The 24,845-nt window shown below is 56.9% G+C and overlaps 7 protein-coding genes across 7 annotated transcripts; 4 read left to right on the top strand and 3 right to left on the bottom strand.

The window, feature by feature from the left end:
- Positions 1 to 348: 348 nt before the first annotated feature.
- On the top strand, positions 349 to 4,125 carry C8Q71DRAFT_702542 (Pleckstrin homology domain-containing protein; the record flags this gene model as incomplete). Its single annotated transcript, XM_047920256.1, has 5 exons — positions 349 to 501; positions 880 to 1,018; positions 1,079 to 2,791; positions 2,847 to 3,949; positions 4,003 to 4,125. 5 exons carry the CDS (start codon positions 349 to 351, stop codon positions 4,123 to 4,125), a joined length of 3,231 nt encoding a protein of 1,076 aa, XP_047781598.1.
- A 1,184-nt stretch (positions 4,126 to 5,309) lies between these two features.
- On the top strand, positions 5,310 to 7,211 carry C8Q71DRAFT_469702 (uncharacterized protein). The gene is made up of 14 exons (XM_047918747.1): positions 5,310 to 5,365; positions 5,433 to 5,615; positions 5,674 to 5,682; positions 5,742 to 6,036; positions 6,095 to 6,176; positions 6,234 to 6,247; positions 6,297 to 6,333; positions 6,394 to 6,455; positions 6,512 to 6,521; positions 6,580 to 6,597; positions 6,652 to 6,677; positions 6,736 to 6,761; positions 6,812 to 6,939; positions 6,996 to 7,211. The coding sequence occupies exons 2-14, from the start codon at positions 5,582 to 5,584 to the stop codon at positions 7,119 to 7,121; spliced, it is 867 nt and encodes a 288-aa protein (XP_047781597.1). The 5' UTR covers positions 5,310 to 5,365; positions 5,433 to 5,581; the 3' UTR covers positions 7,122 to 7,211.
- A 1,722-nt stretch (positions 7,212 to 8,933) lies between these two features.
- Positions 8,934 to 12,619, bottom strand: C8Q71DRAFT_744964 (copper transporting p-type ATPase-like protein). The gene is made up of 4 exons (XM_047922978.1): positions 12,183 to 12,619; positions 12,010 to 12,129; positions 9,820 to 11,961; positions 8,934 to 9,767 (listed from the first exon to the last, which is right to left on the bottom strand). Exons 1-4 carry the CDS (start codon positions 12,363 to 12,365, stop codon positions 9,258 to 9,260), a joined length of 2,955 nt encoding a protein of 984 aa, XP_047781596.1. The 5' UTR covers positions 12,366 to 12,619; the 3' UTR covers positions 8,934 to 9,257.
- Positions 12,620 to 12,624: 5 nt separating this feature from the next.
- Positions 12,625 to 13,878, top strand: C8Q71DRAFT_469546 (uncharacterized protein). The gene is made up of 4 exons (XM_047918746.1): positions 12,625 to 13,148; positions 13,202 to 13,527; positions 13,581 to 13,729; positions 13,789 to 13,878. The coding sequence occupies exons 1-3, from the start codon at positions 12,764 to 12,766 to the stop codon at positions 13,695 to 13,697; spliced, it is 828 nt and encodes a 275-aa protein (XP_047781595.1). The 5' UTR covers positions 12,625 to 12,763; the 3' UTR covers positions 13,698 to 13,729; positions 13,789 to 13,878.
- Positions 13,879 to 14,427: 549 nt separating this feature from the next.
- On the bottom strand, positions 14,428 to 15,172 carry C8Q71DRAFT_744956 (uncharacterized protein). The gene is made up of 5 exons (XM_047922977.1): positions 15,073 to 15,172; positions 14,973 to 14,983; positions 14,797 to 14,917; positions 14,646 to 14,712; positions 14,428 to 14,586 (listed from the first exon to the last, which is right to left on the bottom strand). The coding sequence occupies exons 1-5, from the start codon at positions 15,113 to 15,115 to the stop codon at positions 14,454 to 14,456; spliced, it is 375 nt and encodes a 124-aa protein (XP_047781594.1). The 5' UTR covers positions 15,116 to 15,172; the 3' UTR covers positions 14,428 to 14,453.
- A 5,039-nt stretch (positions 15,173 to 20,211) lies between these two features.
- On the top strand, positions 20,212 to 21,813 carry C8Q71DRAFT_702685 (glycoside hydrolase; the record flags this gene model as incomplete). Its single annotated transcript, XM_047920265.1, has 9 exons — positions 20,212 to 20,363; positions 20,435 to 20,501; positions 20,556 to 20,687; positions 20,747 to 20,971; positions 21,027 to 21,058; positions 21,118 to 21,169; positions 21,224 to 21,408; positions 21,469 to 21,628; positions 21,691 to 21,813. 9 exons carry the CDS (start codon positions 20,212 to 20,214, stop codon positions 21,811 to 21,813), a joined length of 1,128 nt encoding a protein of 375 aa, XP_047781593.1.
- Positions 21,814 to 22,598: 785 nt separating this feature from the next.
- C8Q71DRAFT_855245 (uncharacterized protein) lies at positions 22,599 to 23,360 on the bottom strand (the record flags this gene model as incomplete). The annotated part of the gene is made up of 5 exons (XM_047927159.1): positions 22,599 to 22,725; positions 22,785 to 22,851; positions 22,929 to 23,052; positions 23,105 to 23,115; positions 23,195 to 23,360. 5 exons carry the CDS (start codon positions 23,358 to 23,360, stop codon positions 22,599 to 22,601), a joined length of 495 nt encoding a protein of 164 aa, XP_047781592.1.
- Between the last annotated feature and the right edge of the window lie 1,485 nt (positions 23,361 to 24,845).

Raw genomic sequence — 24,845 nt, 5'->3', positions numbered from 1 at the left:
CTCTCCTCCCTCCCACCACCGTCCCCGGCCGGTCTGCATGCTGTATTCATGAACCCGGACGCTACTTCTGGCTGGCGGGCGAGAAATCAGAGCAGAGGCACAGACCAGCATCACCATCAGACGTCCAACTCTAATCAGCTTCGTCACAATTCAGCACCCCTCCCCCCGCCTCGCTCTTTGGTTCCCAAACCTTCAACGCTCTCTGCATCCTTTCGCTCCGTCTTCCAGCGCTCTCCCCACCGCGCCTCCTCCAACAACTCCCTCCACTCCTCCTACTCGGCCTCATCTTCCATCAACCCACCGTCCACCGCCACCTCAGACTCGAGACTGCTCCATCCTTACGCCGCCATGGTTGCTGCGCCCTTGCCTGTAGTCTCGAGTCACGACGCCTCCGACGATGAAGCCGAGTGCCCCGTCTGCCTCGAGCCCCTTAGCTTCAGCTTCCGGCTCCCAGGAGAGAAGCCTCACATTGTCCCCGAGTGCGGACACGCGCTGCATGAGGTGAGCTCAATCAGCTACGTCCATCGTTCTGCGCCTACGGCTGTTCGCGAACTGGGGGCGGTCCATGTACGAGGGACAAGACAGGTGGTGTTGGATGCTAGGACTCGAGCGGCTCACACGTATCACCGAGGATGAGCATATTCCCCGAGCTGCAGACTCAGCTGGGAACGAGGAAGGGTGCTCCATCGCGTTGGTGTTACCAGTGTGCGAATGCTTTGCGCAGCACCATTTCTTGGCAGTGGCTCACCGAGTAGGAGCTTGGTGCGCTACACGAAGCGTGTTGACCACTTCAAAATCGGTATACTTTGCCGCATCGCGTTCCATAGTCTCACGAGGCTCGTGTCGTGTCTGTAGCACAGTATATTGACCCACACACAGGCGTGTTTCACCGCCGTATATGGCCCACCACCAGGGCCCTCGAGAGCTGGCACCGTGATCCGAAAGACCAATCTGGGCGTGTGTGGTGTGTGCAGACGGCCGATGAAGGTTGGGGACGGGGATGGTGGTAAATCAAACAGTGAGTACGCTAACGTCGCACATCATTGATCGGTCAATTGAATCCTCTGTAATCGACCAGAGCTCGCTGCTCTGACAGGCATGGGTGACCCGAATGAGCCGTCCATGTTTCCTGGAAGACATACTCCATCCTCGCTTCGGTCGTACAACTCACGGGCCCATAACCAGGCGAACAAGCCTTATGACCCCACGGAAGACGATCCAATCGAACACGCGGCCAAATGGGGCCAGGGTGATAACGCGCAGGAACAGTCCCACTACATTGTGGCGCCATCCATTCAAGTGCGCTCGGAGTTCGCAACAATCACCCGCACGCCGGAGCAGAGCCAGCCGCTAACATGCATTGTCGTCATCGAGCTGCCCGGCAAGCGGCAGAACACACACGTACCTGGGGCCACCATGCCGATGTCCGAGTCGTTCTCCCAACGGAGTGGCGGCAGCGGCAGCACATACCAGGACAACCATTCACTCCGCGAGAACTCGGTGCATGACTACCATCCACAACACCACCGGTCCTTGGACCAGCACTCGCAGCAGATGTCTCCGACATCATCGCAGCAGGCGATGCTGCCTCCTCCATCATTCGAGGAGACACACCAGGATTCCCCGTTCATTGCGATTACGCGGGACTTGGAGTCACGGATCATCGACTGGAAGGGCCACCCGCTCTCGGGGCTCGGACCGCTGCAGATGTATGACCTTCTCTCGGTCCGGAGAGACGCGATGGTGCGCGAGTTCTTCGTCTACCTCTTCAGAGAGGCGATCATCTGTGTCGTGGAGGAGAAGAAGCGATCACTCGGGCGATTGCTGTCCTCTGCGTCGGGTGCGGCGTCCGCGTTGGGCGATGTCGCGGGGCAGAACCCACCACAGAAGGGCGTATTGCGGCTGAAAGGCCGCATCTACATCCGGCATATCAAGCACGTCACCGACACTAGTGTCGCCGGCGAGCTCAGCTTGACCATTGACATGGAGGATGAGCGACTGGACTCGTTCATCTTGATCTTCAAAGACCGGTCCTCGCTGGAGACGTGGAAGGCGCACATCCAGTCTCTGGTTGCCGTGTACCAACAGCAAAGCGCTGCAGCCGGGGCACGCGAGAAGATGGGGTCGCTACCGGGGCCAGACTTGGAAGAGTTCGGCGGGAGCCAGAAGGCGATGCGCATGCTCAGCGGCAGCACGACGGGCACGACGGTGAGCACGACGGACAGCCTCCTCCTCAACGGCTCGGCGCGCTCAACGGTATCCTCGCACACGTCGTATGGTTCGAATGGGCCCCCGCCTGTCTCGCGTGCGCCGGGTATGTCTCCGCAGATGCAGCACAAGCTTAGCACGCTCGACGAGGACTCCGAATTTGGCAGGTACGGCTCGCCGACGCCGCTCGTCGCACCCCACATGTCCGCGGGCCCGAGCAACTCGCTGCAGCCGCTCCCGCACCCCCCGCTCGACCTTATCCTGGTTATATCCGTGCCCTCGCCAAGCGCGACGCCAAGCACGGCCGCGCTCAAGATTCGCGTCATCCGTGCCTCGCTGGACTTCATTATCGCCTCGCTGGCGCCGAAGGACCGGCTCAGCCTCGTCACGTTCGAGGTTGGCATTGGCGGCCGGGTGAGGAAGACGCCGTTCCTGAGCACGGGCAAGCCCGCCAGCCGCACCAGGCTGAAGAAGTTCGTGGATGAGATCGGGTTCAGGGATGATGGGATGCAGCGCGAGGACGAGTTCCTGGTCCGTGCGTCGCAAGATGACAAGACCGACGTTGTTACTGCAGTCAACCATGGTGAGTCGGATCGTGTGCTCGTTAGCACCACCTGGTAGCTGATAGCACTCGCCAGGTCTCGATGTGGTCCTGCAGCGGAAGTCGCGCAACCCGGTGACGGGCATGATCCTTGTCAGCGATACTGCCGACACGACACGGCGAGCGCAGATGGACCTCGTGCTCGCACGTACAGAGGCCGCCAACGTCCCCATCCACTCGTTCGGCTATGGCCGCTCGCACGACCCAGCATCTCTCTGGCTCATGTCGAATCATACAAGCGGTACATACACGTTTGTGAAGGACTGGTACGACCTCCGTGACTGCCTTGCTGGCTGCATCGGCGGCATGATGTCGATCGGTCTGCTTCATATGAAGCTGCATATGAAGATCGTCGACGGACAGCGCTTCCGCATTCGGAAGATCTCCGGCGGTCCTATGGCTATCCTCTCCTCCGATGGGCGCGACGTCGACGTTGAGCTCGGCGAGCTGCGGTATGGCGAGCGCAAGGAGATGCTCGTTGAGCTCGAGCTGGACAACAGCGACATCGCGCAGATGACGCACGTTCGGCAGCCGACAGCGCCTTCACAGTCGCGCCCCCTCGACGCGACCGACCAGTTCATGGGTCGGATGGGTCTCGATGCGCTGTCGATTGCAGATCTGCCTGACCTTGCAGATGGGATGATGGACCGCATGATTGATGAGGTCCCTGTCTTCGAGGTCGATGGCTCGTTCTTCGATCCTGCCGCGACGAAGCACGTCTCGCGTCTCGCCCACCCTGTTCTTCTCACTGTGACCCTCCTCCCGAACACCGGCAGCCGCCCGCGCACGCCCGCCGCGACCGGCTCTGACCCAGTGATCGTCCGCCGCAGGATGGAGCTGCTTGCGTCGGACATGATCACGAGGGCACTTGTCCTGGTGTCGAGGAAGAATCTGCCGCAGGCACAAAAACTGCTCAGCGAGACCCGCCGCATCCTGCATACGGTTCTGCAGAACATCACACAGTCACTACCTCCGCCCAACCGCGACGGCGGCACGATGAGGAACCGCAAGGAGATCCTCACGTTGAGTGCTGTGCGGGCTATACAGTCGATCCTTCAGGACATGCAGGTTCTGTCGGAGGCGCTCGAAGAGAATCCAGACGTCTTCGGGCATGACCAGCGCAACTTTGGGGCTCAACAGGTATGTAGGACGTGTTCCTCGTTACATGCTACTTATTGATGACCGCTTCGCAGGCCATGGTCCTCCGTGACCAGAAGTGCTGGAGTGGCCGAAGTGCCATTGAAAGACTGTTCTGGACGATCGACAACTCGATTGAACTCGTCGCCCGAAGTACTGACTGGGTCGCCCGTGACTAAATTCGCTCCATCTACCTGACCGCCTCTCGTTTGGTCTTGTTCGCCCTTCGACTCTCGTTCTCCATTGGCACCGTCGCTTCGCTTCGCAGTATATATTGTGTTTGTCTCCCAAGGCTTGTCCCACATCGTACCCTTTCCCTGGTTCATCCGCGACATCTTGTGTTCTATATCCGTACGACGCTCTCCCCTTGTGACCTGTGCCTTGTTGATACCATAGTTCCCGGCGTGCAGCTGCTCCCGGCAGCGGCTCCGCACGTTAATTTTGCATTCTGGCGTAGTTGGTGTGGTCACTTACTCTGCTTCGTCGTGTGTAATACTGTAAGGTGAACGGTCGATAGAAGAAAAAATATGCACACTATGTTCTATGTCACACGTCTAGGAGTGACATTGCCGACATCTTGGGCACTGTTCGGAAAGTTGACTCTTGTACTCTGTCTGTGGCGGTGCAGACTGCCAGCGACTTGCAAGGTGGTACCAGGGTAGTACTGACAATGAATGGTACTGACCAACCGGAGGTTTCAGCTTGACGCGGATGACTGGAACAAACTTGACGGTGGCGTGACATCGCAACGTCAATACGCCGACCCAGCGACGATCGCACTAGTAGTGACATCGCTCGGTGGCTAAATGGAACCTCTCTTGAGTCTCCTCCTCTGGTCCATTTTGGCACTTTCGCGCGCAGTGCACACATTGCCATCTAGAAAAGCTTCTTGACTCCCCACTGGAGCTCTTCAAGGTCCAGATAATCTGCAACTTGGACGGTAGATGCATGCGCCACTGGCTAGTCATAACAGTAAGGTTCGACCCCTTTGATGAGTTGTACGCGAACTCCGGCTGGCAGTATGAACTTGGACTTTCTGCCGCGGTAATCCCTAGCAGCGACGTTACTCTCATTGCGGCGTTCAAGTCAGGTTGCGATCGACACCGTTTGCGGGCACCGTGTATGACAGCCTTGCGGTATTGGGTGATCGTAGTTGTGAGTGCGCTGCAGTATCATCGCACGTCAACGGCTTCCCAGTGACCGCGGTCGCTGGTTGCTGAGCTCTCCATTCATTTCGAAGAAACCATCGAAAACGTCGTGCAGGCTACGTCAACACGGCCAGAGTCGCCTGAAGCTACTTATACACGCACAGATCTGAACAGATTGCTGTCACTAGCGAATTCATCAACGCCATCGACTACAGTGGCTCCTCTCAGGAGTCGGGACCAAACTGGACACCATCGCCGCCTCTTCGGAACAGTGAGTCTCCAGCTTCAGCTTCAGCGATGGGTCAGATATATATATTGACAGACATGGCGTGCGGTAGACTCATCTTCTGGCCTCAATGAGACCGAGACCGCTTGAGGGCTCAGTTGTGTATTGAGTACTGTGCGCTGAACGTCCGGGTCGATCTCCTGAGACGGCAGACGATCGCGATGAACTCTGAACAACTTCTCCGGTTCATGCGCATCTGATATGTTCACGAACGACGTGCCGTATGGTACTCGCGGTGAGGACGTCGACTTTGTGATCTATCTGTCGTTGGCGCTGACGCACTACGTTCGTAGAGGGCTGTTGTGAGTATCTTGCTTCGTGACTGAACCTTGCGCACATGTGGCCCAGACGGTGTTGATAGGCTTCATGCCGACTGTATGGTATCCTGACTGCCTCTATCATTGTCCGGAGGGCAGAGGGTCGCCGGACCAGTCTTCGCAAGCATGCGATCTTCAATGGTATAGATATTGTTCGGCACCATGCCCAGCCCAATATATAGCCTCCCGACGGAGCCTGTTCTCCGAGTACGGACCTTCACGCCGTGACGAAAAGGATTCTCCTCATAGATCATCGACAATGGCCACTCCGAACGAACATCCCAGCCTGGATCCCAGCATGGGAAACTTGTTCATCGGACTCGGTGTGTTCTCCACGATGTAAGTTGTTACTTTAAAACCACCGAACGCCTTCGCATCCGCTCACGAATCATCACAGGCTCTACGGATTTTCATGCACGCAGTTCATATACTACCTCCGTCATTATTGGACACGAGATAGACCCGCCATGCGATGCCTTGTGCGTGCTATGATTCGAGACAAGGACTAGACATTTGTGTTCAATGAGATCTTCTAGGTTCTGTTCATATGGTGGGTGAAGCACATGAAGCGTTAACTGAAGACTGACTGTGCTGACAAGGCTGCTCGACACAGTAGTCACCGTATCCGATAGTTATGTGCGCCCTGCCTCTCTTTCTTGAACCTTCACTGCATCGGATTGATCTTGCACACGACAGATTCTGTGGTTCTACCTTGTTCAACGTCATGGACGTTTGTCGAGCCTCCTCGTATCCCCGAAGTAAGTTATTCAAGCCAATCTTTGGAACGTTGATTGCTCAACGTCTGATCGTGTAGACTGTACGAGGTGAGTACTGATCGTTCCACCTTCAGCTAATCGGTGCGACTGTCATGTGCTGTCACAGCTTGAGTACGCAACCACAGTGAGTCGTACCCAAATGAACGTCGATGTTGCCAATGCTGATGCCAGGATGTAGGGTGCGATCACTTGCATCGTGCAGATGTGCGTAGTCTATGGGCCTTCACTCCGGAGGCAGGCACTGAGGAACCAACTAATTTAGATTCTACGTCCGTCAAATGTGGCAACGTAGGTCTGTCGTTGTTTTAAGACATGCCGGCGCACTGAGTTATCTCAAGTGCTATATGCATCTACATACCGAATGAGGCTCTTGAATAGCATGATACCGGTGAGTGCCGAGCCGAATGACCTTCACAGTGGAAGTTGTGAAGCTGGCGATAGGCAGTACTCTCAGTTGTATCTCTCGGTACGTCTACTCATCCAGTGATCACATCCATCGGTACGCTGAAGGCTGCTCATTAGCCTGCAACCTCGGTAAAGAGCAGTCCCCCTTTGTCTCGGAACATGGGGTTGACGCTGATCGGACTTACAACCTTCAGTAGGCGTGTATGTGGTCGCGTAAGTGCCTTTCCACAAGAGACCGTGTAATCTTTAACACGATCAAAGTGCGACCGATTGGATCATCGCGAAGGCTCTTCCTCTAAACATAGTACGTCTTGCGAGCGACTTGAGATGCAGTTATTACCTTGTGACTTAGTCTCTCGCAGCCGTGGACAGTGTCCAGAGTCTGGACAGCTGCTGTCGTAGATGTGTACATCTGTGTTGCGCTATCGCGGGCGTTGAATGACAAAAGGACGGGGTTCAAAAGGTACGTCAATCCCTCTGCACTTCCGGACTACCTCAAATGACGTGGCGTACGTTTAGTACAGATAGTGTGATCAGTATACTCATCGCATACGTCGTTAATCGTGGTATCCTCTCGATGTAGGTCTCCTGTGACATAGTCCCGTAGATGAACTCGCTAAGAGGTTGACTGAACGGCATCACAGGATAGTACAGATTGTGCTATGCGGAACGGTTCGTCGCCGCTTCCATGCTATACAACCATGCACGCGATGCCCATGCTGACCGAAACGGCGTTAGTATATAGGATCCATCAGACAGAGCGCTCTCACGTGGTTGATACCCCACTGCGCAGGTTGTAAAAGTAAGCACGCCGCGCCGTCCGTTCGGTCGCTACAGATCATTGACGGGCTCACTCATCCACTTCACTGCAGTCTACGTGAACTCAATGATGGCTGTGTAAGTGGCAATCGTCTATGTTCAGACGTGTGTGCTCAAATTTTCCATAGGATGAATGCTCGCGAACACGTCAGAAATGGGCTAACACACATACGAATGTCCGATTTTACGGATTATCCCTCCCCGCAAGGATCTCGCGATGTCGAAGAAGACAGGGTGCCATGTGTGCGATAATGCTCCGCGTTATCCTTGGGGTGGACATTCTTGTTGTGCGACTGGTGTATGCGACGTTTGATGGTCAATACGATGCTGACGTTTCAATTGGGCCCTAGTGATGACAGACTATTTCTGGTTTGAACGTGGTCTATATCATTGACACACACGTGCTGCGACGGACGCGTTCACAGTTGAAGACGACATAGCCATGACATCTGCATGTCGTACACTGAGGTGAGAGGCCATGTGCATGCTCGTCAAAGATAACACTCACCCTGGAAAGCACCCGTCGCATATTTGAGACCTCAGACTGACGATGAACCATCGCTTGTTGAGATATGAGTTCGATGCTGTGGACCAATAGCGTCTTCGAAACCTCCTCTAGACACGGGCTAGTAGTACTGATACTGTTTGGATACTGTTAAAGTTATCAACCAACGGTCCTCGTCAGTAGGCGGGGCCCGGGCCGTCGCCTCAGACTCAGCCTCATGCAGTTCATGGTCCATAGCTCGCGCGCGCGTTGCGTAGGTTATAATTACACACTGTTACATAGGCTGGAACAGTTGGCTGAGGCTTGGGGTACTCATGAATGGCAGGCTCCAGCGGTGCGCAAGTAGCTTATGGAAGAATGTCCTGAGGCCCATGGTAGCGTTAGGAGGGTAGATATGTATCATGGTGGTGCGCTCATCTGAAAGGCAACACAGCTTCTCCCGTGGCTGTTTCCCGCCTCCCCCCGGGGGCCAGAAGTAGTACGAGGGGCGAGGTCAAGGCGAGGTTGGATGTGACCTAACCGGGGCTAACGTGGACAGACATCCCCACACTTTGGCCTCAGTTTGCCAAAGGCAGATGTTCAAGTTCCTGCATTAAGGCGACATGCTTGGACACGGGGAAGGAATACGGCCCATACCTGAGGTTTACCATGCTCTTCTGCGTCTCCGCTTCCTGCGTCTCTGGCTGCTGGGTAGTACTGCAGTGGGAGCGGCGGCCGCGGCAATGCTCACGAGTACATAGTCTCACCCCGGCCATATTAACTCAGTCAGATCAGACCGTCACCCGGGGCCTATGGGACACACCGCACATGTCGTCTTCGCACCTGCAGGCCTGACCGACAGACATGCATACAGTACTGGTACCAACATTGACTTGCTAGCACAACGAGGATTAGTGTACGCGTGGTATGTTCCATACGAAGATACAAATGTGAACGAACGTGTCAGCCATGCGAGAACGGAGAGCCAATATAGTACAGCACGAAAACAATATGTAGTAGAATACAATGCACTTACCCCAAGATACCAGCGATATCACCGAATACAATCAATGATATCATACTGCCTCGCTCATCTCTACAGGCAACTGGCTGTATCCCGACGTGTCTCTCCGGCCACGGACGAGAGCGCGGACGCTGCCCCACGCGTCGGAGGCAATAAGGCGGATGCTTCCCGACACGGTCGGGCGCTGGATGGCCTCGCCAGGCATGAGGCTGCACTGCGGGCGAGTCCACCACTTGAGCATCAACGAGCTGGTGACGACGCTGACAGACGAGAACGCCATAGCAGCGCCGGCCATCATCGGGTGGAGGCGGATGCCGAGCGGGAGGAAGATGCCCATCGCTAATGGGATGCCGAGCATGTTGTATACGCAGGCCCAGACGAGGTTCCGTCGGATGGTGCCGAAGATCGAGCGGGATAGGTGGAGAGCGGCTACGACGTCCAGCAGGTCCGAGCGCATGAGCACGATGTCGGCGGCTTCGATAGCGACAGAGGTTCCGGACGAAAGAGCGATGCCGACGGAGGCGGCCACCAGCGAGGGAGAGTCGTTGATACCGTCGCCAACCTGCGAAACTGGATCAGTGGCCATGAGCAATACAACCATGAGCATGACATACCATCGCGACACCGCCGCCGTACTTCTGCATGAGCTCAGTGACAACGGAGGCTTTCCCCTGGGGGCTCATGTTCGCCCACACGCCTTCAGGCTTGATCCCCACGCGCTTCGCGACGGCCAGGGCAGTCGCCCTGCCGTCACCCGTCATCATGTTCACCTCGATACCCATGTCCTGCAGCGCCTTGATAGCGTGCACAGACGACGGCCTGGGCACGTCCGAGAGCGCAATAGCGAGGATCGGGCTCGGCGCGGAGGTCGCCGTGGCCACGGAGACGAAGATCGTCGTGAGCCCCTGCGCGCCCTCCTGGCTGTCGAACACGGACAGCGCCGAGGGCAGGTCCGCAGCGTCCGACTGGCTGACGAAACGCGCGGTCCCGACGTACACGACGTACCCGCCCTTGTTGCCGGAGATCGTGATGTTGGCCTTCACGCCCGCGCCGGGGACGCCCTCGAACGCATCGATGGCGACTTCAGGCACGGCAGTGAGCGACTTGTTGAGCATGTCCTTTCCGTAGACTGCCACGGCCTTGGCGAGGGGGTGCTCGGAGCGCGCCTCCGTAGCGGCGACCATAGCGATGATATCCGCATGCGTGAGGCCATGCACGCACTTCGTGCGCAGGAACGACTCGTCGTACTCCTGCGGCATGCGCTCCCTCTGTCCCTCGGGCGACGCCCACGCGGACGCGACCACTGTGAGCTTCCCCGCGGTGACCGTGCCCGTCTTGTCGAGCACGACGCGCTTGATCGTCCTGCTCGCCTCGAGGGCGCGGCCGCCCTTGATGAGGATGCCGTTCTGCGCGCCGACGCCGGTGCCGACCATGATCGCGGTGGGCGTGCTCAGGCCGAGCGCGCACGGGCACGCGACGACGACGACGGAGATGCACATCTGGAGGCAGACCGCGAGCTTGCTCGCGCCGGGCGCGTTGAACATCGCGGGGAGCGCGTCGTCGCGCATGACGTGCGAGATGACCATCCACGCGGAGAACGTCCCGACGGCGAGCGTGATGACCGCGGGCACGAAGAAGCCCGCGACCCTGTCGGCGAACGCCTGGATCGGCGCCTTGCTCGTCTGTGCGTCCTCGACAAGCTTGACGATCTGGGCGAGTGCGGTGTCCTTGCCGGCGCGGGTGACGAGCATGTCGAACGTTCCGAGACCGTTGACTGTCCCGCCGATGACTTGGTCACCGACCTGCTTGAGCACAGGGACGGGCTCGCCCGTGACAGCGCTCTCGTCGATAGCGGACGAACCCCTCACTACGGTACCGTCCGCGGGCACCTTGTCGCCAGGCACCATCTTGACGGTGTCTCCTACCTGGACGAGCTCCGTCGCGATCTTCTTCTCCTGCGTGCACGCCGCGTCGGTGTAGATCGTCGCCATAGACGGCGCGAGGGCCATGAGGTCAGTCAGTGCAGCACTCGTACGGCCCTTTGCCCGATTCTCGAGGTAGCGGCCGAGGGAGACGAACATGATCAACATCGTGCTCGTGTCGAAGAACACGAACGGGTGGTAGTTGGGATCAGCCTTGGCCACCGCGGCAGTAATGGCACCGAGGGAGTAGAAGTAGGCGGCGGATGTGCCGAGCATGACCAAAACATCCATGGTCGCTCCGCCGTGCTTCAGAGCCTTCCACGCATTGCGGTAGAACCGAGCACCAATCCAGAACTGTGCGGGCGTGGTCAATAGGAGAACAAGGAGGTCACCTAAGTAGAGCCCCGGCAAGAGGCAGGCCTGTACGATTGAACGGATGCCTGGGATGTGCGGCGCGACCATGCTGATGAAGAAGACGGGGACGGCGAAGGCGAGACTCCACTGGAATCGCTGGTGCCATTCCTGAATCTCCTTTGTGCGCGCAAGCGAGCGCGCCTGGGTCGCGTCCTCGTGGTCGGACAGCATGGCGTCGAAGCCCATCTCCTCGATGCGCTCGACTAGTTCACGCGCCCCGACAAGGGTGGGGTCAAACTCCACTTTGCAGGTCTCTGTAGCCAGAGAGACAGCAACGCTGTTGACTCCAGGCATGGCAGATAGCTCCTTCTCGACAGTGGATGTGCAAGAAGAACACGTCATTCCGTAGACGCGGAGGGTGACCGCGTCGGCGCGCGAGGGCGGGATGAAGGTCGCATCGAATCCAATGTCACCAATTTCCTGCGCACGAGTGAGCACGGAGCACGAGTGAGTAATACACGGACGTACATTGGCGATCTTGTCCGCGTCCCAGACATTAGGATCATACTCGACGACGCCTCGCTCTGCGAGTAACGCGACCCTGACAGAGTGTATTCCGGGCTGAGTCCTGAGCATGCCTTCTATGGACTGTGCACCGCTCAGTATGCATTGTAGATGATATATTGCCCGCATATACTCACCTCGACGCACGCAGAACACGTCATGCCTTCTATGCGAAGCTCGCATGTCTCTGACGCGAGGCCCTTCGCCGTCAACGGCTCATCCTCCTCCATCGGAAGCTCGACCTTGCCAGAAGGGACGGGAACAGAAACGTTGGACCCCAGGAGGGTGGAAACGGCGGCAGAAATCCCAGAGATAGCCATAGTAGATAGACCTAGGAAGAAAGAGGGGGAAGTCGGGGAGGGGGAGGGGGTAATGAAGAGAGGGAGTTGGTCAGCGAGCTGGTGTAGAAGCGCCTGCGCAGGCCGGACTAGCGGCGACGAATGACGAATGAAGCACGTTTGACTGGTCTGAAGGAGCCCGAAGGATGCCAAATGCAGCAACGCCCGGCGACAACACAGTGCAGAACGAGTCCAGCGTCGGCGCGAAATGGAGGGTGAGCGCAGAACACCGTGACGACGCCCCAGCGACGTCCGCGCGCCATTTCTGCGACGGTCGCCGTGCCGAACGCGGCAGCTTTTTCCCACCGCCGCAGCCACTGTTCAGCCACTTCGGGCGTCGGACGGGTGCGCGGACACAGTGACATCCACTCGCCGGTCCAATGCAGAGCCCCATCGGCAGCGTCTTCCTCGGCGACGTCCAGCGACACAGGCTCCTGTCCACCTCCACCCCGCCCTCATCGCCCCCGCCACACATCTCGCCCCAGATCAGGCCCCAGATGAGCGTCCACGACGCCGACTTCGACGTCGTCGAGAAGCCGAAGGAACCGGCTGCAAAGCCGCCCTCCATACCCCCCGCGCTCTCGCTGGACCTCAGGATCCGATGGCTCGAGACGCTTCTGTACGGCGCGCGCCCAGAGGGCGCCGAGCGCAAGCACGTCGAGACGAGGAACGGGGAGACTCTCGCGCGGCGCGCGGACGAGCTGCAGCACAAGCTGGACGAGGTCGTGCAGGCCAACGACAGCGTGCGCAAGTTTATGGAGCACTGTACGTCTTCGCGCCCGTTCTCCCGGGGATACACGAATGACAGCCCGCCGCAGATGACCAGCACGCGCAGTATCTCACGCCGTCGTTTGCACTCTCGGGCACAGTTCCCGTCAACCCGCCCTCGTATGAGAGCATGTCCGCGAGCGAGCTCGAGGCATTCCTGACAGAGATGGAGCCCGACATACGCGCGGCCGAGAGGGATCTCCGAGAGATCGCAGCCCTGGAGGACAAGGGCGTGACCGCGGCTGGCCGCCTTCCCGAGTACAAAGAACTGCAGCCACGCCTGAATGCTCTCATGAAGGCACACGAAGAAGATGCGCAATTGGCGATACAGCTCGAGAAACGCATAGCGGGACTGATGGACCGGTATGCCACGAGAGTAAGCATGGTCTTTCCCGTACATCGCCAGACTCGGATGCGACCGTTCTGTAGGTCGATACTCTGTCCGAGCTGTTCCTCGCTTGGGACGGGAACCTCCGTACCTCGGAGGACCAGACAACAAGACTGGAGCGGGATCATGAAGAACGCAGGAAGCTAGGCTACGAGTGACGGCGCTGTCCGTCTGTCGTTGGCATACCCTAGTACGTCATCTCACCAGTCCTGAAGTGTGTTTGCCGGCGTATCTGACAGTGGCATACAGCTGTCTTAATACCCTGCACACGTCGCGCGTATGTCAAAGCCTAAGGCGCTGCGACGGCGGCGTGCGATGCGTCACGCGTCACCACCCGGTCGACAGTGCAGCATCGCATCCGAAGCCATCGCTCCGATGGTCGTAGGCGTTGGTGACCGTGGCCAGACGGCGGCGTATATTACTGCGCCGACGACTCCGTTGCACTGGCAGATTACCGCCTGATGCTTGTCATATTCGACGCCGCCCGGTGGCTGCGATGCAGGTGGCATTGTTTTGCAATCGTGTTGCACTATGCCATTGCGAAATCGATGCACGTCGTCAGTCTCCGGGGCCGCCATCGCCGCAATGCCGCTTCAAAATGCGTTTCATGGCTAGTTGGGCGATGGGTGAGGTTAGATTACTGTTCCTACACCTCCAACTTGCCTCCAATCTCTATGTATGTCAGAATAGCAGTATGAAACTATTGGCTCATCGAATTCAATAGGTCACTTCATCAGCTACATCGCGTAAGTACTAAGAATACATGAAGACGCGTTAGGGCAACATCGATCACTCTAAGACATACATCGTACAATGCTACGGCTGGGTGAAATTCCATGCGCTGTTGCACACAGCAATCATGGCCTGATGCACCCATGCAAGCAGTTACATGGCGGTACTCACGTTCTTCGTCTCTAGTATTCGTATTCGAAGCGGGACAATATCTCGTCGACACTGAGCACAGAGTCCGTGTCAGTCGGCCGGCCGTCGAGGTTGACAATGAGGACGCCGGAGTTCCTCGGGTCTAGGTCAACCACCAGCCCTTGCCTATAAAGAGTCAAGTTGAATGACCAGGGTGCATCAGATCCGATGTGTATGTGACCTACGTCTCTAGCAGTTTCTTGATGGCGGGTCTGAGCTTAGCAACGCCTTTCCGCGAGTGCAAGCCTTTACCTGCACCGCGTCGAGCGGCATCGTGAGCGAACGCCAGTGAACGTATCGGGCGCGAGAGAGTTGACGTTTGCAAGCGCGACTTACCGACGATGAGATTGATCTTCGTGTCCCCTCGGTGGCGCGCATCTTGAACCGCGCGCTCTGTGTAGGCGATGGCCTCCTTCACGTGCAGATCATGAAGGTCAACCTCTCCCGGTGCGCGATGCTGTACCTTGGTGTCAGCCCGACTATATGTGCGCCAAGGAACATCATGTACCCGCCTTGTTGTTCTCTACGCACACGGACAGCCAAACGGCGTCAGGTCACCAAACCGTAGTAGACGCGCCACGCAGAAGGACCTGAGGCCCAGCGGAGACATACCAGCGAATTTCCACCTGCTCGCTCGCTCATTCAGACGTTCCATCTCCGCCTTGTGCGCGTGGGCTTGCGTGGACAGCACCTGTGCGCGCGCGCGGTCGTTCGCGCGCACCTTGCGGCTCTCCTTGAAGGACTGCGCCATCTTCGCGCTCTCTTCGTTCGCGCGTGCACGAAGGGCCTGATAGTCGGAGTCTTGCCGGATCTCAGGCTCATGACATAGGTTCTGCTTGGGTCTCTCAGCAAAGCCACATGGATCGATGATCCCTAACAGACGTACCTTGTCAGGGCCTGGGGATGCTTGGCGAGCGGGCTGATGCTGAGCAGGAGGACGTTCAAGTTCAGGCTGAACAGCGATAGGAGGGTATTCAAGCTTAGCAGCAAGAAAAGGGTTGTTAAGTCGAGCAAGAAAAGGATTGTTAAGTCGAGCACGAGCAGGAGGAAGTGGATATTCAAGCCTCGGAGCAGGAGGAGGTGAGTAAGTAGGCTTCGGTGGAGGAGGTGGTGAATAACTAGGTTTCAGCGGTGGAGGAAGAGTGTAATGAGGCTTTGGCGTAGGGGGAGGAGGGTAGTTAGGCCTCGGCGGAGGGGGAGGAGTATAACTAGGCCTCGGTGGAGGGGGAGGAGGATGTTTAGGCCTCGGAGGGGGAGGAGGATGTTTAGGCCTCGGCGGAGGAAGAGGAGAATATTGAGGCGGAGCGGGAGAGTGAACAGGGCGAGCAGGAGGGTAAACAGGACGAGCAGGAGGGTAAACAGGAGGGTATACGGGACGAGCAGGAGGGTATACAGACTGAGACTGCGACTGAGGCTGCGCTGCTTCATGTTGAAGTGATGATCTGTAGTATTGCGGTGGTGTATAGTACTGCTGTGGCCTCGGACGCGTCACGGGCGGGCCCTGCTGGGGTTGATGAGTTGGAAGCTGCTGATGAGACTCGGGTTCGGGCTGGCCGGCGCCCCAAAGGTAATACTTGAGAGAACGCAGAAGCGCGGCGAACATCCCCATCTTGCAATCTTATCCGAAGGGTGCAAGCTAGGGAATGGTGAGGGTGGTCCTCACATGCGCAGCTATATGTAGGCGACCACTGCGGGAGCCCAGTGTGAGAACGAGGAACCCACGAGGAAGAGCTTCGTGCATATACGTAGCGCCCCAGGAAGTCCGAGTCGCCCCTAGGAAGCAAGAGAAGGGCCTATCCAAGGCCTATTGCGAATGACAAGCCATCCACGAGCGCACAGTAGTTCGGCCGGCAACATTGATGTAAACCTAAATTACAGCTCACGCTGTTAGCAGCCGCCTCCAGAACGCACATACCGTCTTCACTGGCAGTTCGCTAGCCCAATGGTCAGATCTTCAGAGTTGCGGGTTTGAGTGGTCCAATTGCAGCCCGGGCCCGAATGGGGGGGGAGACACGAGCCGAGACGCCCGTAGCGTAGCCGCCCCACAGACGCCCACAAGCCGCCCACTGTAACTGACAACTGCCATCTCCAAGCCATCTCTGACAGAATATACGGGTTGGTGCGTGCAGACGTTCTGAATCGGTCACGCTGTGGAACTGCTGTGCGGCTCGTGGGCGCGCGAGGTAGGGTGGTTGGATAGGCCGGCGGGAGTGATTGCAGGTTTCAGAAGTACATTGGGCTGAGCATGATCATGCGATGCAGGAGGCTGCGTTAGTGAAGAAGCCATTCGGGGAGAGCTGGGACGGATGCGCAAAAACGCGTATCATACCGGCTTCGTACTTTCGTTTACTGGATACGTTTCGCAATATGTTCCTGGGGCGAAGTATTCGCACGACTCTGAATTGATGACTGTAGCCGCCTTCTGACATATGTCACTTACAGCGCATCCCGTTTGTAATCTGTGTATGAATGAACGGCCTACGTTGGCATCCAGCCGTCGTCACGTTCAAGTATGGTTTCTGTGAAAATATGTCGGCGCAGAAAATCTCGCAGAGAGGCCTACTGAGGAGCGGCGGACGACGAGGGCACTTTGTGGCGGCTGCCGACTTGAACTTGAAAGCACAGGCTGCAGAGTGCACGGAATCCCGGGCCGGGTGTAGTGGCGTTGGATCGAGATTTGCTCCCGCGATGGTGCAAATTGCTGCCACTGCAAACCGCCACCGCCTCCACCGTGGCTCCAGCCTGTTGGCCAGCTGTTGGCCTCGACTCTCGAACGCGTTCAAAGCCCGTAGCAGTACTGAAAACCTGGCTGAAAAATGAGTGCGTAAGCTGCGCAGCTGACGAGTTCTTTGGTTCAATACACGTCACTGTAATGTCTGCCGAAGCTGGACGCTAAGTCTACTCCGTCGACTGGCCTATTCCATCCCCCAAGAGCACGCACTGGCACCTTCCTCCGGCTCCTCGGAGTGCGGACACCTTGCGGTGTCCCGGCACAGCGTCGCCGACTAGCTGTGCCACTCGCTGCCACTCGGCTACTTGTCTAGGTATGCTTTGTCCACCATCCTCATCACGACGGAAACGCGTGCACTCATTTTCACCGCCCCGTGCGGTTCGCGGATCTTCCCAATCAGGCTTATCGTGCCTATCCACCGCATGGCACTGCACATCGCCTCGCCATTTCGAGCGACTGCTTTGTCTTCGAGGTGGACCCACAATTGCCCAAATACGGCAACCGAGGTCGCATCGCCCTTGGCGGATCGTGGCTGCGAGTCAGGTGGACCGTGCGAATCTTTGGCCATGGCCATTGTCCCAACCGCATAAAGGCCGTCCAAGTTCGAACTTGGGCCGGCCAAAGTCTCTCCGCCACTCCCATCTCCCCCGCTCCCTTCGACCTTCTACGGGGCCGTCGGCCTCTGGTCCCGCATCGACGCGTGATGCCTCCCTACTTAACAGCGTAGGGACGGCACTAGTCAACAAAGGACGCGCCTCGACGCGCACAAAGGTACGTCTTGTCAGCCACGCGCAGGGTTGAGTGGCGTTCACTAACAGTCAGCCGCCTGTATACTTATAGGTCTCTCCCTCGCCTGTCTGTGGTGTCCGAGTCAAGATCGCTCGGCGACGGGGTCCAATATAGGCACGGTACGTCTACGAGACTGTTCTCCGCTTCATGATCCCGCTCATGCTCGCCGCTTCAGCAATCATTGCGATTGCGCACTAGGCCTACTATTGGACCATCGTCAACGTGTCGCGAGTTCGACTTACCGATACCAGCTACTGCGCTGATGAGGGCGACGGTATGTGTCTCTCCGTTTGCGCCTCGTCCGCCGGTGTGCAGGGCCGAGTCAAGCTCGCTCGGTGGCATCGTCCGGGATAATGCACGGTACGTCTATACCCTCGATGTCCCTTCTCATCTTGCTCACACCCGCTCGCATCGCACAGCGTGGCAAGCTGAATCGCAAAAGTGCTCCCTGGACCTGTAAGGGATGATGGTCAAGGGTCAAGCGCTGCAACAATAGCCGCGTCAAGGTCTCAGAAGCGAGTGAAGGGTCAAGCGCTGCAACAATAGCCGCGTCAAGGTCTCAGAAGCGAGTGAAGGGTCAAGCGCTCCAAACGGGTTCCATCTCAAAGACTCGAACGAGTGAAGGTCTCTGCGCGCCTTCATCAAGATGCTCACAAGAGCGAAGGGTCAAGCGCCGAAAGGATGAGGCCGCCTCAAGAGCTCGACGGCGAGCGGAAGAGTTCGGCGCCCCAAAGGGCAAAAGCGAAGACGATTCGACTCCGACTGGGCGAAGAGTCAAGCGCCAGAATAACAGGCAAGCCTCAAGTGCAAGAGCTACAAGAGCCACCCGAGGGCGGGCGGGCACTCGCGGGGACGCGGTGCTCGTCCGGGCGCGGACCTTTACGTGGTCCTCGGGATAAGTACCCTCGCATTCGTGCGAGGGGAAACCAACTCGCGCCGAATTCGTACGCCGATGACGAGTGCTCCCTGATCTTGCCTCTTGCGCTTCGCGATGTACAGTCCCTAGTACTAGTAGTCTTCGATGATTACATGCTTTGTTCTGTGTCCTTGCTGCATGACGCGCGACCCCAACCGCAAAACGCGCGACCGGCGAAGTCAAGTCAGCTCGACCGACGGCGGGGCCCACGCTGGCTGTGTCGACGGTAGTGTAGTACAAGCCGGCGGGGGCTGACATGTGTGGACCGGCGGCAACTCCACCGGTGAAACCTGCGCCGGTGCACGACGAAGACGGGTGGATTGTCTTGGATTGTCCGCGCAGGACTTGTGTGATTCTTCCTCGAGGGTCTCTAGGTTGGGTTGGGTTGTCTCCGGCTGCATCGCCTCCACGTTTTGCATACGTTATCAATCTTACGAAGAAGTTCAGGATCGAATCTGTATTGGTCAATACAGTTACTTGCTAGTGACACTAATTAGTATCGTGATGGCTCCACTTTTGACTGGATCACTGGCATCCGCCACTGCTAACTCCACTTCCGAACGTATGAGCCTCGACTGCAGACTCTACGGGCGCCGCACTCTGGTATATCCTGCTGTCACCGTGACAACAGCGCCTTCCAAGCGCTTACGACTCCGTCTGTCCGACCGCGGACAATCACGACAATCACAGGTCTGCATATTAGCCAGCACCTCGGTCAATAGTAGTTGAACTTGAAGCTATAGTAGGTTGTCTCGCCGCATCATGGTGCCATTTCCTCCGCTTCCTTCAACCGTACTTACGTTCAACTTTGCGGCGACTGACTGAGGCTGACGGTATCTCGGTCTACTCCCTACCCGGGCCCAGAGGATACAGTGCGTCGCTGTTACCTCATGATCAGTCCACTAATTAGCATTCTGCGGGCTGGGTGCTATCTAGAATGTAAATCCACGTGGGACTCATCCGCCAGCATGGCACACCCAGCTCGCCGCTGTTGTTTCAGACACACACAGGCCTCCAGACCCTCGGCGACTTCGCCACCATGTGAGGCACCTCACGAAACCATGGCGTTTCGTTTGATACGACTCGAGCAAGAAGCCCCGGCAGCTTTACGAACGACGACACGATGCTCGATACACAAGTCGCCTCGGCCGATCAGCCGGTGTCTCCCACTGCGTCCCATGCGGGCGTCGAACAAGTCGTCACGACGAGGTGTAATGGCACTGTAGCATCCTTGCAGTAAGAGCGCTGTTCCGACGGTATTTAAGGGCTGAGCGAGGTGGGGCAAACCATCCAGCTTCACATAACTTCGACCGCGATGTTCGCGTCTACGTCGAAACCGGTCTTCACCCTTTGTGCCTTCTTGTTACTCCTCTCCGTACAGGTTGTCCAGGCAGCAAACTCCTTTGCCGGATCCAGCCTGTATTATGCGGCAGGGATATCCGAGGACGACAGAACTACCCTGCTCAAGTGAGCATCTTCCTCTTGTATCAGACGCTTCTGTGTTGCTGACCCATATTGTGATTTTATCAACGTAACAGAGGGATGCAAAGTGCCGGTCTGAAGGTGCTCCGCGTGTGGATTGGCGGACAATCCAGCAGCCAAAAGGTATAGATTTTCCGACTCAGCAAGGCTCCTACGATTTCTGATACGGCTGATTAGGGAACCGACATCAACCCGTTCAACGACCTCGAGCCCGACACTCCTTGCAATGGGGATACCTCTTGCTATGACGACACGGTCCTCGAACGTCTCGACGATTTCATGGTGGCGGCCAACTCCTACGGAGTCAAGGTTTCTATTGATTCCTCCTGTGTGAATGTATGACCGTGATATTGACATACCTTTGACAGCTCCTGATCACCATGCATAGCTACAACGCCCTCGGGAGTAACGACGCCTACGGCAAGTGGTACGGCATCGGCGACTTCTACTCGGACGACGAGGCGCAATCCATCTTCGACGCCCGTCTCAACCATATCCTGAACCATGTGCATACTTCGCTCAATAAGCCCTGGAAGGAGTTGAGCGACTACATCTTTGGATTTGAGGCTGAGAACGAAGCCATGATTGGGGATGTAAGTGTCGTGATTGGTCTGCGTCCAAGTCAACATGTCCTGACATTTTGTGCAGGGCCAATCCTTCGTCGAGGCTCACCAGCAATGGTACAGTCTATGTTCCTTGTCGATCCGTAAGACAGAGTCTAACGTGATGATTTGAACAGGCAGTGCGACCGTGCCGGGACGATCAAGGGTCAGCTCGGCGATAACAGTGGGGTGAGCCGAGTTGTTGTGCTTGTTTTCAACCCCATCTCACATAGCCCATAACAGATTCTTGTCATGACCGGCGGAGAGTCGTGGCTGTCCGAGTCTGTCCAGCCTGGATTCTTGAGCTGCGATGCATTGGATGTTATCTCGATCCACGCCTACGGTACCGGAGATCTCACCACGGACGCCCTGTCGCCGTATGTTTCGCAAGCGCAGGACGCTGGCAAGATGCTAATTTTGGAAGAATGGTGATCACCGATCGTCTTCCACATTCTGTTCTACGATACTGACCGCGTTCTTCTCCGTAGGGGTGCATGCTACTTCGACACTTCCAACAACGACTGCCCTCAGGGAGATGCTCTGGATTCGGACACGCGTAACAGCAACATCGTCAACTGGGCCGCGCAGATTGACGCCGCGGGGCTTCCTTGGCTGTACTGGCAGGTTCTCCCCAACGCTGACCCTCACGTACGTACTGCCTGTCTCTTCGCGAGGTGTTTGAGTCAACCGCTGAACCTGATGACCCTCAGGACGGATACGACTACGAGATCGGCCTTGTAGACGACCCGGCCTGGGGCGCTCTCCAGCAGGCCGCGAAAGCGGCCTCACAGGCCGCAGCCGCGTTCGACTTCTCTGCTTACCTGCTGCAGTGAGGCGTCCAACGTCACGTCGACGGAAGGCGGGTCGAAGCGTATGTTTTTTTTTAGCAATGTGGTACATGACGTGGTGACTGCACTCTTGTCCCTCATTCCCCCACTCTCGCTGCTTTCGTATTTCTCTTACTACCGACATCATTCATCTGGATATCATACATGCGATCTAATGTAAGGGTTTACCCGATCCTCGGGTGGTTATTGCGCGAACGGTTATTACATTTTGCACCAGTACAATGGAGGTCAACATATGCATTTATATTCGACAGCAGCCGCAATTAGTGGGCACTGCCACACATCATAGATACGCTGCGATCACGGTCAAGGAAACATACTCGACACTATTCTGTTCTGCGTCTGACAAAGCTTGTGGGTCCTCGGGCATGTGGCTGATTTGGGAAGACTGGTGTGTCAGAACGGTGCTATCAGGATACGGTACCATATCAACCATCGCAGGCTCCGACGATCGAGCCTGAAGAAGCACGCGAAAAGATGAAGCTAATGTCGTAGGTAATCGGAAGGAGTCAAATGAGACCTCTCAGCTTTTATCCAAAGCTATGCTCGAAAACGGTTGGCCTATCGAATTCAATAGGTCACATCATCAACTAGTAGTACATTGCGCAAGAATACATGAAGACGCGGCAGGTTAACACCGATCACACTAGTGGGACATACAAAATTATACAGACTGAACTTGGACTGAACGGAATCTGATGCCGCGTTGTTGCACAAGGAAATCAATTGTGCCCCTGGTGCACCCCTTACATGTAGATTTGCTGTTCATTTTAGTATTCGAAGCGCCGAACAATATCGTCGACACTGAGCACAGAGTCCGTGTCAGTCGACCGGCCATCGAGGTTGACAATGAGGACGCCCGCGTTCTTCGGGTCCAGCTCAACTACCAGCCCTTGGCTATAAAAAGTCCAGTTGAATGACCACGGTGCATCAGATCCGATGTGTATGTGACCTACGTCTGTAGCAATCTTTTGATGGCGGGTTTGAGCTTAGCGACGCCTTGCAGCGAATGACGGCCTTTGCCTGCATCGCGGCGAGCGACATCGTGGGCGAAGGTCAGTGGGCGTATCAGGCACGAGAGTATTCAGGAAGCGACTTACCGACGATGAGTTTGATCTTCGTGTCCCCTCGGCGGCGCGCATCTTGAACAGCGCGCTCTGTGTAGGTGATGGCCTCCTTCACGTACAAATTATGAAGGTCAACAGGGTCTCCCGGTGCCCGATCCTGTGCGTCGATGTTAGCCCGACTATATGCGCACCAAGGAGCATGTACCCACCTCGTTGTTCTCTGATCGCAAGGGTGATAAACGGCATCAGGTCACCAAAACCCAGGCGCGCCGCGCAGAAGTACAGGGACAGAGACATACTAGCAAAGATCCATTCGCTCGCTCGCTCATTCAGACGTTCCATCTTTGCCTTGTGCGCCTTGCCTTGCTCAGAAAGCTCCTTTGCGCGTTCGCGGTTGCTCCTCGCGTACATCCGAGTCGTGTGGCTCTTCTTGAAGGCGTGACTCTGCTTGAAGGACTCCACCATCATCGAGTGCTCTTCGGTTGCGCGTGCGCGCAGAGCCTGATAGTCGGAGTCTTCCCCGATCTCAGGCTCATGGTACAGGAAGTTCTACGTGGGTCTTTCAGCAAAGCCACATGGATTGATTATCCTTGACAGATGAAGTACCTTGTGAGGACCTGGTGATGCTTGGCGAGCGGGCTGCGGCTGAGCAGGAGCAGTAGGAGGATATTCAGACTGAGCAGCAGGTTGAACGGGATATCGAAGCCGAGAAGGAGAAGGACGAAGAGGGTATACGGGCTTCGGAGCAGGAAGAAGAGGATATACAGGCTTCGAAGCGGGAGGAAGAGGATATACAGGCCTCGGAGCAGGAGCAGGAGAAGGCCTCGGAGCAGGAGGAAGAGGATATACAGGCTTCGGAGGGGGAAGAGGATATACAGGCCTCGGAGCAGGAGGAGGTGAAAATGTAGGCTTCGCCGGCGGATGAGGAGGAGAGTATTGACTCGGCTGCGGCGGATGAGGAGTATGATATTGATGTCGAGCGGGAAAGTCAATTGATCCGTAGTACTGCGGTACTCTGCCTGAGGGCGGTGACCTCGGACGCGTCACAGGCAGGCCCTGCTGGTACCGTTGAGGGGGCCGTTGTTGAGGAGACTCGTATCCGGGCTGGTCGTCGTCACAAAGGCATACCGACAGGAGTGCAGCGATGATCCCCATCTTGCAATCTTATTCGAAGGGTGCAGAGTAGGGACTAGTACGGTTGAGGGCGGTTCTTACACGCGCGGGTATGTGTAGGTGACTGCGAGAGGTGAGAACGAGGAGGTCGCGAGGAAGAGCCTCGTGTAGACGCGTAGCGCGCCAGGAAGCTTGAGTCGTGGAAGGCAAAGCATCGCGAATAGCAAGCCAACAATGAGCGCACAGCACTAGCTCGGCCGGCGACTTCAATGATGTGAACACAAAGTATAGCTTGCGCCATTAGCAACCGACCCCAGAGCGCACATACCGTCTTGACTCTTCGCCAGCACTTCAAGTTCGCTAGTCAACTGGTCAGAGTCACGGGAGGAGGTACAGTTGCTTGAAGGCGGAGTCAAATCCTACTTACTGTACAAGATCTAGGGGGAGATACGCGAGCGCCCCACAGTCTACTACAGACGCCCACAACACGCCCACTCAGGTCACCTCTGAATCGCGCACGTTGGCCCTGAGTACTACTCACTGTAAGTACAGCCCATCAGCACTGGCGGACGCATTTCTCTTACATACTGAGTCTTGCTCCAGTAGTCCCGGGGACATCTGGCGATGGCCTTAGACTCGGACTTCTCGTCACTGAGTCCCCGTGCGACTCCTGCCGCGGCACGCATCGCCTCAAACCAAGTCCCCGTCAAGTCTCATATGAGCGTGTCCAACGCTCGGTTCGAAGTCACGGCAGTCGAGAAGCCGAAGGAGGGGGCAAAGCCGCTCTTCATACATACAGGATCTTTGTCACTCTCGCCTATTCTCAGGGCTGGACCT

The sequence above is a fragment of the Rhodofomes roseus genome (assembly GCF_022264815.1).
Source record: "Rhodofomes roseus strain CIRM-BRFM 1785 chromosome Unknown C8Q71scaffold_5, whole genome shotgun sequence".
Classification (NCBI taxonomy): domain Eukaryota; kingdom Fungi; phylum Basidiomycota; class Agaricomycetes; order Polyporales; family Fomitopsidaceae; genus Rhodofomes; species Rhodofomes roseus.
The sequence above is the reverse complement of the archived record's forward strand: the minus strand, read 5'-3'. Positions and strand labels throughout refer to the sequence as shown.

What these genes read in the sequence shown, in the direction of transcription:
- C8Q71DRAFT_469702 (XM_047918747.1), top strand. Translation starts at nt 5,582, where the DNA reads ATGTTCACGAACGACGTGCCGTATGGTACTCGCG. An exon ending in ATCACTTGCATCGTGCAGAT is followed by an intron (nt 6,678 to 6,735) that starts GTGCGTAGTCTA and finishes CAACTAATTTAG; the next exon opens with ATTCTACGTCCGTCAAATGT. An exon ending in ACTCTCAGTTGTATCTCTCG is followed by an intron (nt 6,940 to 6,995) that starts GTACGTCTACTC and finishes GCTGCTCATTAG; the next exon opens with CCTGCAACCTCGGTAAAGAG.
- C8Q71DRAFT_744964 (XM_047922978.1), bottom strand. Translation starts at nt 12,365, where the DNA reads ATGGCTATCTCTGGGATTTCTGCCGCCGTTTCCACCCTCCTGGGGTCC. An exon ending in CGTGTTCTGCGTGCGTCGAG is followed by an intron (nt 12,130 to 12,182) that starts GTGAGTATATGC and finishes AGCGGTGCACAG; the next exon opens with TCCATAGAAGGCATGCTCAG. An exon ending in ACGGCGGCGGTGTCGCGATG is followed by an intron (nt 9,768 to 9,819) that starts GTATGTCATGCT and finishes CCAGTTTCGCAG; the next exon opens with GTTGGCGACGGTATCAACGA.
- C8Q71DRAFT_469546 (XM_047918746.1), top strand. Translation starts at nt 12,764, where the DNA reads ATGCAGAGCCCCATCGGCAGCGTCTTCCTCGGCGACGTCCAGCGACAC. An exon ending in GCGCAAGTTTATGGAGCACT is followed by an intron (nt 13,149 to 13,201) that starts GTACGTCTTCGC and finishes AGCCCGCCGCAG; the next exon opens with ATGACCAGCACGCGCAGTAT. An exon ending in TGGACCGGTATGCCACGAGA is followed by an intron (nt 13,528 to 13,580) that starts GTAAGCATGGTC and finishes ACCGTTCTGTAG; the next exon opens with GTCGATACTCTGTCCGAGCT.
- C8Q71DRAFT_744956 (XM_047922977.1), bottom strand. Translation starts at nt 15,115, where the DNA reads ATGGAACGTCTGAATGAGCGAGCGAGCAGGTGGAAATTCGCTG. An exon ending in GAAGATCAATCTCATCGTCG is followed by an intron (nt 14,713 to 14,796) that starts GTAAGTCGCGCT and finishes GACGCGGTGCAG; the next exon opens with GTAAAGGCTTGCACTCGCGG. An exon ending in ATCAAGAAACTGCTAGAGAC is followed by an intron (nt 14,587 to 14,645) that starts GTAGGTCACATA and finishes GACTCTTTATAG; the next exon opens with GCAAGGGCTGGTGGTTGACC.